This window comes from Uranotaenia lowii, chromosome 1 (assembly GCF_029784155.1).
Source record: "Uranotaenia lowii strain MFRU-FL chromosome 1, ASM2978415v1, whole genome shotgun sequence".
NCBI lineage: Eukaryota > Metazoa > Arthropoda > Insecta > Diptera > Culicidae > Uranotaenia > Uranotaenia lowii.
In genome coordinates, this window is record NC_073691.1 from 116164109 (window position 1) to 116177042 (window position 12934).

A 12934-nucleotide genomic window follows, 5' to 3' on the forward strand; every position below is an offset into this window, starting at 1 on the left:
TGGAGAAAATCGTTTGAAAATAAATTTATTACAAAATTGCAAAACTTTTCTTTCTATTTGCAAATTACAATCCAACCAACGAAAAAATTGAAAATTTACTCAAATTCTAGTAATTCTTCAAAACAAAAAACTTGCTCATATTTTAGCAAACAATTTATTTTATTAACTAAAAAAGTAGTAAACATTTAGTCCAGACACTTTTTTCAATTTTGCTAAATTCTAGTAATTTTTTTTTGCTAAATTGATTGCTAACTTTCTAGGTGGTCAAATTTGAGCAAAATTTTGCTAAATTCCGGCCTCGAAAGTTTTGTGTGTACCTACCACAACATACACACAAAATTTTCGGAGCTCCACTTAGCAAAAAATTGCTGTTACTTTCCGTTAGCAAAAATATTTTTTTACTTTTGAGTTAGCAAAAAGCTAAATTTGCTTGGTTTAAGTAAAAATGAAGGCTACTTAGCCGCTTTGTTTAGACAGCAGCCGCCGGCTACGAGAAAAAATAAACAAGTCGGCGCGTGCAAATCAGTGCGATAGAAAATTCGATTCTGGCGGTACTTGTGGACTTGTTGATGACTAAGTGGACGATGGAAAGGAAGCCAAACCAATATCGGGAGAGCAAAGGTAAGAACCCATTTGACTATGGGAAAATCTGGCTTTAGATGTATAAATTCTTTGTTTTTTCACCAGGAGACTGCTGCTACTGGCGTGAACAAACATCACCGGAAAAGGAGCCAGCAATGAAATTCAACAATCCGGAATTCAGAACAACTTTGGAACGAACAGATCATGGATATCAGTTTTTTCATGCTAAGTGTTGGAAATTAAAAAAAAATTCAAATAAATTAAGTGTAAAAATTGTGTGTTCTTTTTCATAATCAGATATTCTCCTCAAATGAATTTTTTTTTCGGTATTTTAATACCCCCGCGATCTTTTCCACCGGTTTTTTGCTAGAATATTGAGTAAAAATTGCGGCGGCTAACTTTTTCTCACGTTTGCTAAAATTTTAGTTTTAAAAAATTGCTAATTTTATTGCTAAATTTCTAGCTGGTCAAATTTGAGCAAAATTTTGCTAAATTCCGGCCTCGAAAGTTTTGTGTGTATACAAGCTTGAATTATAAAATTCCAGAAACGAATTCATAATTTCAAATGCTATCATTTAAACAAGCCGAATCAACTTTTGAAGTACCTGATTCTTGGAAGAGCGCAATTGTACACACAAAACTTTCGGGGCTCCACTTAGCAAAATTTCGCTGTTACTTACCGTTAGCAAAAATATTTTTTTACCGTCGAGTTAGCAAAAAGCTAAATTTACTTGATTTTAGTAATTTTAAAGTTTATCTTGCTCGATTTTAGTTAAACGAAAGTATTTTAGCCGCTTTGTGCACAGACAGCAGCCGCCGCGTGTTGGGAGGAAAAAAACAAACTGACACGATTGAGCGCGGTTCCGAAAGTTTGATTCTGGTGCTCCTAAAGGTGGCTAAGTCAACTACGATATACTAGCCTAATCGACGCCGGAAGCGTACAGGTAGGATCAATTATAAATTATAAAGATTTTCCAACTTTTTAATTGTTTATTATTTTTCTACCAGGTTACAACTTCAAAAAGAAATCCTCAACAGTCTGGAAATGGAAAGGGCCGAGACTGAAAATTCAACGAGCTCCATCCGACACACAACTTAGTGCATTCGTTGGTAAGAATGGCATTGCAATCCGCTCGCCGGAAGGTGCGTCCCCAGGATCGGAACTTCTGTTCTACAAAGTGTCAAAATTTTTAAGAAAAATGTGAAAAATAAATTAAAAGTGAATGAAATTTAAGTATTGTATTTAAGAATCAAACATTCCCCCTAAATCACCACAGAAAAACCATAAATTTTAAAATTTCAGGTCCGGGCGATCTTTTTCTCCGGTTTTTGCTAAAAAAGTGAGCAAAAATAGCGGCGGCTAAATTTTTCGCTCGTTTGCTAAAATTTTAGTTCGAAAAAATTGCTAAATTGATTGCTAAGATTTTAGCTGGTCAAATTTGAGCAAAATTTTGCTAATTTCCGGCCTCGAAAGTTTTGTGTGTATACACACAAAACTTTCGAGGCCGGAATTTAGCAAAATTTTGCTCAAATTTGACCAGCTAGAAATTTAGCAACCAATTTAGCAATTTTTTTCTACTAGAATTTTAGCAAACGAGACAAAAAGTTAGCCGCCGAAATATTTTACCAAAATTTCAGCAAAAACCGACGGAAAAGACCGCGGGGGATTTAGAATTCAAATTTATTATTTTTTCTTGGGAAATTCGGAAGGTATTATGAAAAAAGATACCACAGATTTTTCACTCCATTTATTTAAAAAATCATTTTACTTGAAACTTTTTTTCTTCAAAACTGGTCTTCCTCCTGGGTGCAAAATGTTGCGGCCGATCTGCAAACTCGCTTCCTTTCTGTCGATCATTCTGGCTATGGTGGCCGACAGGAGCAACCTGATGAAAAAAACAAAGAATTTCACATGTTAGAAGCCGCATTTTCTCATAGTCGAATCGGTTCTTACCTGTACGCTTCCGATGTCAATTTATCCACCGTTTCGTCGTCCACTTGGCCATCAGATGCACCGTCAGCAGAGAGCCCGTTTCCGTAACCGCACAACCGTTCGTTCATTGGTTTCTTCCTAAAAACACAGAATTTTGCACTTAAAAATCGAGAATCTGTTTGTCATAATCAATTCTCACCCGTAAACACTTCCGGTGTCGGCCTGGCTACTATTTGGTCGCTGGCTTTGTCAGCCCCGTCTCCACAGGTTCCGCCAATTTTTTTTTTTCTAGTAGCCGGCGGCTGCTATCCGAACAAAGCGGCTAGCAAGCCCGCTTTTTTACTAAATCCAAACAAAACATGCATATTGCTATCACGTTAGTAAAAAACCCCTTATTGCTAATCGAAAGTAACGCAGTATTTTTGCTAAGTGGAGCCTCGAAAGTTTTGTGTGTATGATTTAAAAAATTAATAAACTAACATCGTAGAAAAATGGACAGCTTCAATATATTCACAGCAAGGTAAATTCATCTGGTTCATTTTACCTCGATTCTTTTTACTAAAGAGGCTAACTAACAACTTTGAACAAGCCACACGAACCAGTTATTTTATCCAGTTGAGCTTAAAATTAACAATAATCCAACGAAGAAATACAGGTTCTAGGCTTCTCTGCGGGCATTTTCACGCATTATATCTGTTTATATTAAGTGCTTCATGCTAGTTTGAAGCAATTTGAAAAACAGCGTTAAGCGTAAAATTTTGATAATGCAAATCAGAAATGTGTAACGAATCTTCAACATCAATTTGATCAAAACTCGTCAAATAGATACGACCTTTTCATAATTGACTAAAAGTTTGTTGTTTTGTTTTGTTTACACGCTCTTTTTTTAAAACTCAAAATTAAGTATGACCGAGGTTCAAAACATAGTTCGATTCTATGAACTTAAAGTTAAGTACCCTTTTTCCTCCTTGCGATGGATCAAAACGGAGTTCGAACTGCGAACTCAAAATTGATCCCTTTTTTTCCTTCGGCGAGGGATCAAAGCTGAGTTCGACCTTATGAACTAAAAATTGAACTCTCTTTGTAGGACTGAAAACACTTAGCGAGCATTCGTCTCGTATCGCTCATAGTGAACAGTCGCGTTTCGAGATTTCGTCCAATATATCCGGGTGTTTCGTTCCGTTCGGGCGTTTAATACGGTGTTTTGTACCGCGCTATACGTTTTTCTGCCAAAGGCAGACCCCAGCTCGCCAAAGTGGTGCTATTATAGTGTTGGTCGACAAAAAAAAGGTTTTTTTCTGGCTAGCTGACTGCCCTCAACTGGTCACCACGAGGGCCGCCGCCATTGTTTGACTCATCATCATCATCAATCTGGTCGTTCTTGCTCGAGCCGAGACTTGACGTGGCAGCCATCTTCGAAGAAGGACCACGTGGTTGGGATCACCACTGAAGGAGCCAATCAAAACAAAAATCAAGTTTGTTATACTTTTCTTACTTTTCTCTATTTCTGATTCTATTTTTTCTCTATTATATATTTCGATCAAATTGAGCTTCGCTTTTATTTTCATGAAATATGAGCGAAGGCGGGGGGTCGGACCCGCCAGAGGTGGATGGTGAGCAAATCATCTATGAGGATGAGGAGCATCTGGAGGATTCAGCTGTAGCTGGTTCTTCGAATGCTCATCCTTCTCCGCCAGTTGACATTGCTACTCCATCTGCAGCTGCGGGAAAAACAACCCGACTCCGAGTTTATCCTGATAATTCATCCTCTTCTGGGCCGGAGGTGGTTTTCATCCGGCCCAAAACTAACGGAAAACCATTAAATTTAGTGCAGATCACGAAAGATCTGGCTAGGTGGCCCTCCGTTACCAGTGTTTCCAAAGTACATCCGAACAAATTGCGCGTTGTTGTGGCCGACCGGAAGGCCGCAAACGGAATTCTTGCCAGTAATTTTTTTAATTTAGAGTATCAGCTCTATATTCCATCTCGAGACGTAGAGATCGAGGGTGTGATCACCGAATCGAGTTTGGAGGCTGAATACGTTAAGTCTCACGGCGTACACACAAAACTTTCGGGGCTCCACTTAGCAAAATTTCGCTGTTACTTTCCGTTAGCAAAAATATTTTTTTACTGTTGAGTTAGCAAAAAGTTAAATTTAATTGATTTTAGTAATACAAAAGGTCATTTTACTTGATTTTAGTAAAACAAAGGTTTTTCAGCCGCTTTGTTCACAGACACCAGCCGCCGCGCCAATTTGGAGGAAAATAAAAAGCTGTCGCGATTAAGAGCGGTTCCGGTTGTTCGTTGGTGGTTCTTGTGGTGGCCAACTCCACGACTAAATGGTATCTGAATCGACACCGGATGCTTACAGGTAAGGTCCGATCTTAAAATGTTCAGATTGTCCAATTTTTAAATTTAAAATTTTTGTGTTTTTTTTACCAGGTTAAAACTGCAACACGAAACCCGCAACGGCAATAAAGAAGGACCACAACTGGAAACAAGCTGCATCCGGCAAACACCCCGGTGCTGTACCTTTGATGAAGATGGGATTTCGCTAGCCAGTAGGTGCGTTCCCTGAATCGGAATTTCCGTTTTACAAAAAGTGTGATTTTTTTTTTTAAATGTTAAAAATAAATTATAAGTCAATGAAATTTGTGTATTCTACTCAATAATCAAACATTCCCCTGATTCTCCACAGAAAAAATAACAAAACATTAAATTACGGATCCGGGCAAATCTTATTCTCCGGTTTTTGCTAAAAATTTGAGTAAAAACAGTGGCGGCTAACTTTTTTTCTCGTTTGCTAAAATTTTAGTTAAAAAATATTGCTAAATTGATTGCTAAGTTTCTAGCTGGTCAAATTTGAGCAAAATTTTGCTAAATTCCGGCCTCGAAAATTTTGTGTGTAGGTAAGTTCAAGAGCCTTGATTCGACTTCGGTCGGAATCTTGGATTGTCGCCAACTCATGACTGCCTCCGTCGTTGATGGCGTTACCAAGTATTCGCCTTCAGCCTCGATTCGCGTTACATTTGCAGGAACAGCCCTCCCTCATTACGTCTTGATTGACGGAATTTTAAGGCTTCCAGTACGCCTTTATGTGCCTCGCCCAATGCAATGCAAGAATTGCATCAAGTTGGGGCATACTGCTTCGCATTGCTGCGATGCTTGCATTGTGGGGAGAATCATGGGGAAGGAGCATGCTCAGCAGTTGAGCAAAAATGCGTCTATTGCGGGGGCTCACCCCATGATATCTCCTCCTGCGAGGCATTTCAGGCAAGCTGGGATAAACAGAGGCGCTCTTTAAAAGAACGCTCCAAGCGTTCTTATGCCGCCATATTAAAGAGCGCCTCTCCACCGGTCCAACCTCCCGCATGAATCAGTATCATAAAACTACCGTTCCTGTAATCTTTTTCCCGAGACACCATAAAGATTACTCTAATAGTATTGGATTATAAATGAACGATTACATAAATAGTATTGGAATCGTTTGGACACACGTAACGATACAGTGAACGGGTCGTTAAGTAGAGTTATGATTAAATGAAGATTAATTTTTTTCGAACTATTCGATCATACGTGTTATCTTTTTTTAATGATCCACCTATAAAACGATGACGATACAGCATATCCTCATTCAACGATAAAAAGATTTATGGGTTTTTGTTAATTTTACATAATTTTAATTCGATTTTCGGAAACAAGGAAAAAGATTTTCTTCATTTCAATGCATTTATTTCATTTTAAATAAATGAGTAACATACTTTTCATCGTATCCTGATGGGCAGATATTTTCTGGATGTTGTTTGTAAGCGTATGCATTCATACCCATGGGTGTTGCTTGCATTGATCGTTTTTTCACCATCTCGAGGAAGTGGCCGCTTGATCGTTGGTACCATCATGTGGCTGCCGGTTTTTTTGCTGCTGCTGCTGCTACGGTAGTGCTGCTTCCCGCTGCTTTCGGTAGTAGCGTTCTTCCTCCGAACCTAGAACAATGTGCGAAAACCTACTGAAATCTTTCGCGGAACAAAATGAATTTTATGTGATTTAAATTACCTCTACGCTTGCCCTGTTGTGATCCTCGGCTTGAAATTGGATCCAAATTTCACAAAAATAACACTCTCCATACACACGAGACCTTTTAAATCTGACCGCGTGTTCTATGACAGCAGAAAAATTGGAGCGTGTTGCAAAAATACGCAGCTTATCTTTAAAACCATTAATTGTATCTTTCAGAAATATTTTTTTATCATTTCGGCGCGTTGCAAAAATAATCAATTTGTTTTTCAGAATATTAATCGTATCTTCCAGAAATAATATTTTATCCGTTCTAGCAACAGCACATCGAGCCAAGACGCATCTGGGAACGTTACTATTAATGTAATCAGAAAAGAATAATTCGGAAGATTCATAGTATCATATTAACCTATGCGGGCTCAGACCTGTAACATTTTTTCTATGCTGTCAGTTGACAATGAAGACACAGATACGGCTGATGAAGTTCAGCCAGTCTTCGTTGCAGGAGGCTCTCGGAAGCGAACAAAGGCGCCTTCTCCGAAAATACCAGCTAAAATAGCTACGGTTGTCTCTTCAAATAGAAACGAGAAAAAGTCGACTGCTGCTGAAAAGGAAAAACAAGTTCCTCCAGGTTTCCGCGGAAATGCACCACTGCAGAATAAACCAACAGCTGCGGGAGCTTCGCAAACCCAAACCCCAAACGTGATGCCAGAATCAACGACTCAGTCTGGGCTCTTTAAGTTGACTGACATTTTGAACGGATTTTTTTCGTGTTTTAATGTATCAGAACCCGTGAAAGACATTGTATTTGCAATGCTTCCTGTATTAAAGACATTTTTAAAGCAATTGATGCAAACTTGGCCCCTCCTTTCAGTGTTTGTATCTCTCGATGGCTAATTTACGCCGAGAGGTCGGAGATATCACTGTACTACAGTGGAATTGTCGTAGTATTATTCCAAAATTGGATTCATTGAATTATTTACTTCATAAAACAAACTGTGATATCTTTGCATTGTCCGAAACTTGGCTATCTTCTCAATCTAACATCTCATTCCACAATTTTAATATTATCCGTCTGGATCGTGACGATTCTTATGGAGGGGTGCTTTTGGGGATCAATAAGTGCCACTCTTTTTATAGAATTCACCTTCCTTTATCAGGCGGAATTGAAGCTGTTGCATGTCATACAACAATAAGAGGTAAGGACTTATGTGTTGTCAGTTTGTACTGGCCTCAGAGAGTTACAGTGGATCGAAATCACCTAGAGGACCTGTGCTCAGTGCTCCCTGAGCCAAGGTTGATCCTGGGTGACTTCAATTCACATGGAACTGTCTGGGGAGAACAAATTGACGATAGTCGTTCTACTCTTATCTATGACATTTGCGACAGTTTCAATTTAACAGTATTGAACACGGGTGAAAAAACACGGGTACCTAAACCTCCTGCAAGACAAAGTGCAATTGACCTCTCACTCTGCTCAAATTCACTATCATTTGATTGCCAGTGGAAGGTAGTCCATGATCCGAATGGTAGTGATCACTTACCTATCGAAATTACTATCACCAATGGGGTCAGCTCTTCGAACACAATAAATATGACATATGACCTTACAAGACACATCGACTGGAAAAAGTACTCGGACACAATTAAAACCGCCATCGACTCTATGCACGTTTTACCTCCTTTGGAGGAGTACCACTTTCTTTCTTGTCTGATACACGATAGTGCAGTTGACGCTCAAACAAAACCCATCCCAGAATCATCTATTCATCGAAGGCCTCCTAATCCATGGTGGGACCCTCAGTGCTCTAAGCTTTATAAGGACAAATCAACAGCATTTAAAGAATTTCGAAAACATGGAACTCTTGTCCATTTTGAAGCTTACGTTTCCCTTGAAAATCAGTTTAAAAAGTTAACCAAGGGGAAGAAAAAGACGTATTGGAGGAATTTTGTTAGTGGGTTATCGCGTGAAACATCCTTAAGTACTTTGTGGAAAGTGGCACGAAGCATGCGTAATCGATCATCTACAAATGAAAGTGAGGAATATTCACATAGGTGGATATTTAAATTCGCACGGAAAGTCTGTCCAGATTCTACACCTGTGCAAAAAATAATCCGGAACGTGCCTCCTGATAGGTCTGATAGTGGTCTAGACTCAAGCTTTTCGATGGTCGAATTCTCACTTGCCCTCCTCTCTTGCAACAATTCAGCTCCGGGAATTGATGAAATCAAATTTAACTTGTTGAAAAACCTTCCGGATGCTGCAAAATTTCGCTTGTTAAATTTATTTAACCAATTCTTGGAGCATAACATTGTTCCCCAAGATTAGAGACAAGTGAGAGTCATTGCTATCCAAAAGCCCGGAAAACCAGCGTCTGATCCCAACTCTTACCGTCCAATAGCGATGTTGTCTTGTATACGCAAATTGATGGAGAAAATGATATTGTTTCGTTTGGACAAATGGGTAGAAACAAATGGTCTCCTTTCAGATACTCAATTTGGGTTTCGAAGGGGCAAAGGGACAAACGATTGCCTTGCTTTGCTGTCTTCAGAGATACAAATGGCGTACGCAAAACGTGAGCAAATGGCTTCAGTGTTTCTAGACATAAAGGGAGCTTTTGATGCAGTCTCAATAGAGGTTTTGTCAGACAAGTTGCACTCCCGGGGTCTGCCTCCTCTATTGAACAACATCTTATACAGCTTACTTTGTGAGAAACATTTGAACTTTGCTCACGGAGATTTTGCAGTTAGAAGAACATCTTACATGGGCCTCCCACAGGGTTCATGTTTGAGTCCACTTTTGTACAACTTTTATGTGAGTGACATCGACAGCTGTCTCTCTGAAGGCTGCACTCTAAGACAACTTGCAGATGACGGAGTAGTGTCTGTCACAGGATCTACTGAGTCTCATCTGCACAGGCCTTTACAAGATACTTTAGACAGATTGTCTTCCTGGGCTTTGGGGCTTGGGATTGAGTTTTCCCCTCAGAAAACGGAAATGGTTGTTTTCTCTAAGAAACGTAGACCTGCTCAACCTAAGCTTCAACTCCTAGGCAGAACGATCACTCAATCGAGGAGTTTCAAGTATCTTGGGGTTTGGTTTGATTCCAAGTGTACCTGGAGAGCCCACATTGAGTATCTGAAAGGAAAATGCCAACAAAGAATCAATTTTCTCCGATCAATTACTGGCACCTGGTGGGGAGCCCATCCAGAAGATCTTATCAAATTGTATCGAACAACTATTCTATCCGTTATGGAATATGGTAGCTTCTGTTTCCAGTCAGCTGCCAAAACTCACCTCATCAAACTAGAGCGTATCCAATACCGTTGTCTCCGTATCGCTTTGGGCTGTATGCCCTCAACACACAACATGAGTCTTGAAGTTTTGGCAGGAATACTCCCTTTGAAAGATCGATTCAATTTACTATCACTTCGGTTCCTCATCAGGTGTGAGGTCATGAACCCATTGGTGATTGTAAATTTCGAAAGGTTACTTGAGCAAAATGTTCAAACCAGATTTATGTCTATATACCATATCCTCATGTCAATGCAGGTAAACCCTTCTTCGTATTCTCCAACTCGTGTTTGTAGCCCAGACTACGATCATTCTTCTGTCCAGTTTGATTTGTCTATGCAGCAGGAAATTCGTGGAATCCCGGATCCGCATCGTCCTCTTCTGATTCCAAGAATTTTCGAAGCTAAATATAGACACGTTGATGCTGATAAAATGTACTTTACCGATGGATCACTTATAGAGGAAACAACAGGATTTGGAGTGTTCAACGAAATATCCAGCGCATCTCACAGTCTCCAGTCACCATGCTCTGTATATGTTGCAGAGTTAGCAGCTATTCACTGGGCTTTGAATAGTATCGCCACACGACCTATTGAACACTACTATATTATAACTGATAGTCTCAGCTCTGTTGAAGCAATCCGCTCTATAAAACCAGGAAAATTCACGCCGTACTTCCTCGAAATGATACGAGATATATTGACCACTTTATCAAGACGTTGCTTTTCTATCACCTTTATCTGGGTCCCCTCACATTGCTCAATAGCAGGCAATGAGAGGGCAGATTCCCTTGCAAAAGTGGGTGCGATGGAAGGCAACATTTACCAGCGTGAAATCGTATTCAACGAATTTTACTTCTTGGCTCGAAGAAACTCTCTTGTCAACTGGCAGCGTAGATGGGACGAGGATGAGTTGGGTCGGTGGTTCCACTCGATTATCCCAAAGGTAAGCCTTAAACCCTGGTTTAATAGATTGAACCTGACTCGGGATTTTATTCGTATATTTTCCCGTCTCATGTCCAATCATTATTCCATGAATGCGGTACTCTATCGTTTAAATATTGCTGGCAGCAATTTATGCGGATGTGGTCTAGGTTACCATGACATCGAGCATATTGTTTGGTCGTGTGAGGACCACCTATTCGCCAGAGCGAACTTTATAGATTCCCTTCGGGCCCGAGGAAAACCACCCGACGTTCCAGTGAGGGATGTATTAGGTATGATGGACTTGGACTATATGTTCGAGATATACCTTTTCCTAAAAGCTATCGATCTTCGACTATAATTCTCTTTATTTTCATATTTCCCTTTCTATCTTTCTTTTTCTTCAAAAAAAAAAAAAAAAGTGAACTAGATCTAAGTACACAATTGTAATCAAACAAAACGAGTTTGGCTCCTTAAAGCCTAAAGGTATGAGCCGTTTCAAATAAATAATTTACAAAAAAAAAAAAACACTTAGCGAGTTCAGTCCGAACCGGAACAGCAACCAACGAACACGTCGCAAAATTTTGTCGTTCCGGAACAATTACCGGAAGACTATGAAGGAACTTCATAATGGAATGCATGTTCACCGTGTCAGCGTAAAATTCTGTCCGTCATTGTCATCATATGGTGAGCAGCTTGGAATGTCCGGAAACTTCCGGATGTTGTTTACTTCCCGTGGGAAGTAACATCCGGAAGTTTTCTTTGACCGGAAATGTCAAAACTTTCCACCGCTCTGTAATTGCAATGCAATGTACCGGAACAGCAACATCCGGGTACAACAAATTTTAATCATCCTTTAATTCCTTGAAAATCAGCTACCCTCGAAAAAAAAGGATAAATTCGAGTTCGGCTGCCGAACTTAGTATTGAGTATGCCTATCAGAACTTAGTTTTGCTATTGCCCAGTCAAACTCAAAGTTGAGGGAAGCCACCGAAGTGCTGTTTTGATCCAAAACTACTTAATTTTGAGTTTAAAAAAAAGAGCGTGTACATTTCATTTTCTTCTTGACAGTTCTCTCTAGTGTCCTTGGAGACATCTGGTGGCTCAACCAAAAAACATAAAATTGATTCAAAACGGTCATCGGGACTTTACACACTTTTCGAGGCTTAGCTTGTACATCAGTTCATCAGTGCTGCAACCTCTTCTATACACACTTGGCAGTGGCATTTGACGGAGGAGCAGTTCAAATGTTTATTATTTGTTTGCGGCATGAAAGCGGAGTGTGATGCAGAGGTGCGTACTAGACTGTTGGCAAAAATCGAGGACCGGAACGACGTGACCCTGGAGCAGCTTTCTGAAGACTGCCAGCGGCTGATGTGTCTGAAGAGAGACACTGCTTTGATCGAGGGAACATCCGGACCACCAGCAGTGCAGTTCGTGGAGCGGAACTATAATCGGCAGCAATTTTCTAAAAGTTCTCCGAAAAAAGTGAAGCAAAATAGTGAACACAAAAACATTCCCCCAACCCCTTGTTGGAAGTGCGGCGCAATGCACTACACTCGTGAGTGCCCGTACAAGGACCACAAGTGTAGTGATTGTGGCAACAACGGACACCGTGAAGGTTATTGTTTATCCGAAAACAAAAGGGCAAAGCCCTATCACAAGAAACAAAATAAAACTTTTCGGGCAAACACAGTGAAAGTGCATGAAGTGCAACAAAAAGGAAAATTTGTTCGAGCTCATCTTAACGGTGCTGAAGTGCAACTGCAGTTGGACACTGGATCCGACATCAGTGTGGTATCGAAGCGTGTGTGGGAGAAAATCGGGAAGCCTTCCACCACCCCCGCACTAGGAAATGCATCTACGGCTTCTGGTGCCCCCCTCGAACTCCTTTTCAAGTTCCAGTGTGACGTCAACGTCAATGGCCAGCAGCGCCGTGGGACATTTCACGTGGTCGACAAATCGTTCAACGTGTTCGGAATTGATTTGCTTGACGCTTTTGGGCTCTGGTCTGTGCCGATTTTTTCTTTTTGCAGCCAGAGAACCAAACCATTCACATCGTCGGAGTCATTTGAGGCAGCACCACGTTCCAAAAATTCAGCATCCAGCACTTCACCACAGCACATTCGCACAGCAAGGCTGAACCATTTCGAGACATTCGAGAGGGGAGAAGTTCGGTTCCAATAA

The 12934-nt window shown here is 40.3% G+C and overlaps 1 protein-coding gene across 1 annotated transcript; it reads left to right on the forward strand.

The window, feature by feature from the left end:
- The first annotated feature begins 12016 nt into the window (after positions 1–12016).
- LOC129737848 (uncharacterized protein K02A2.6-like) lies at positions 12017–12934 on the forward strand. Its single transcript, XM_055729009.1, has one exon. It carries the CDS (start codon positions 12017–12019, stop codon positions 12932–12934), a length of 918 nt encoding a protein of 305 aa, XP_055584984.1.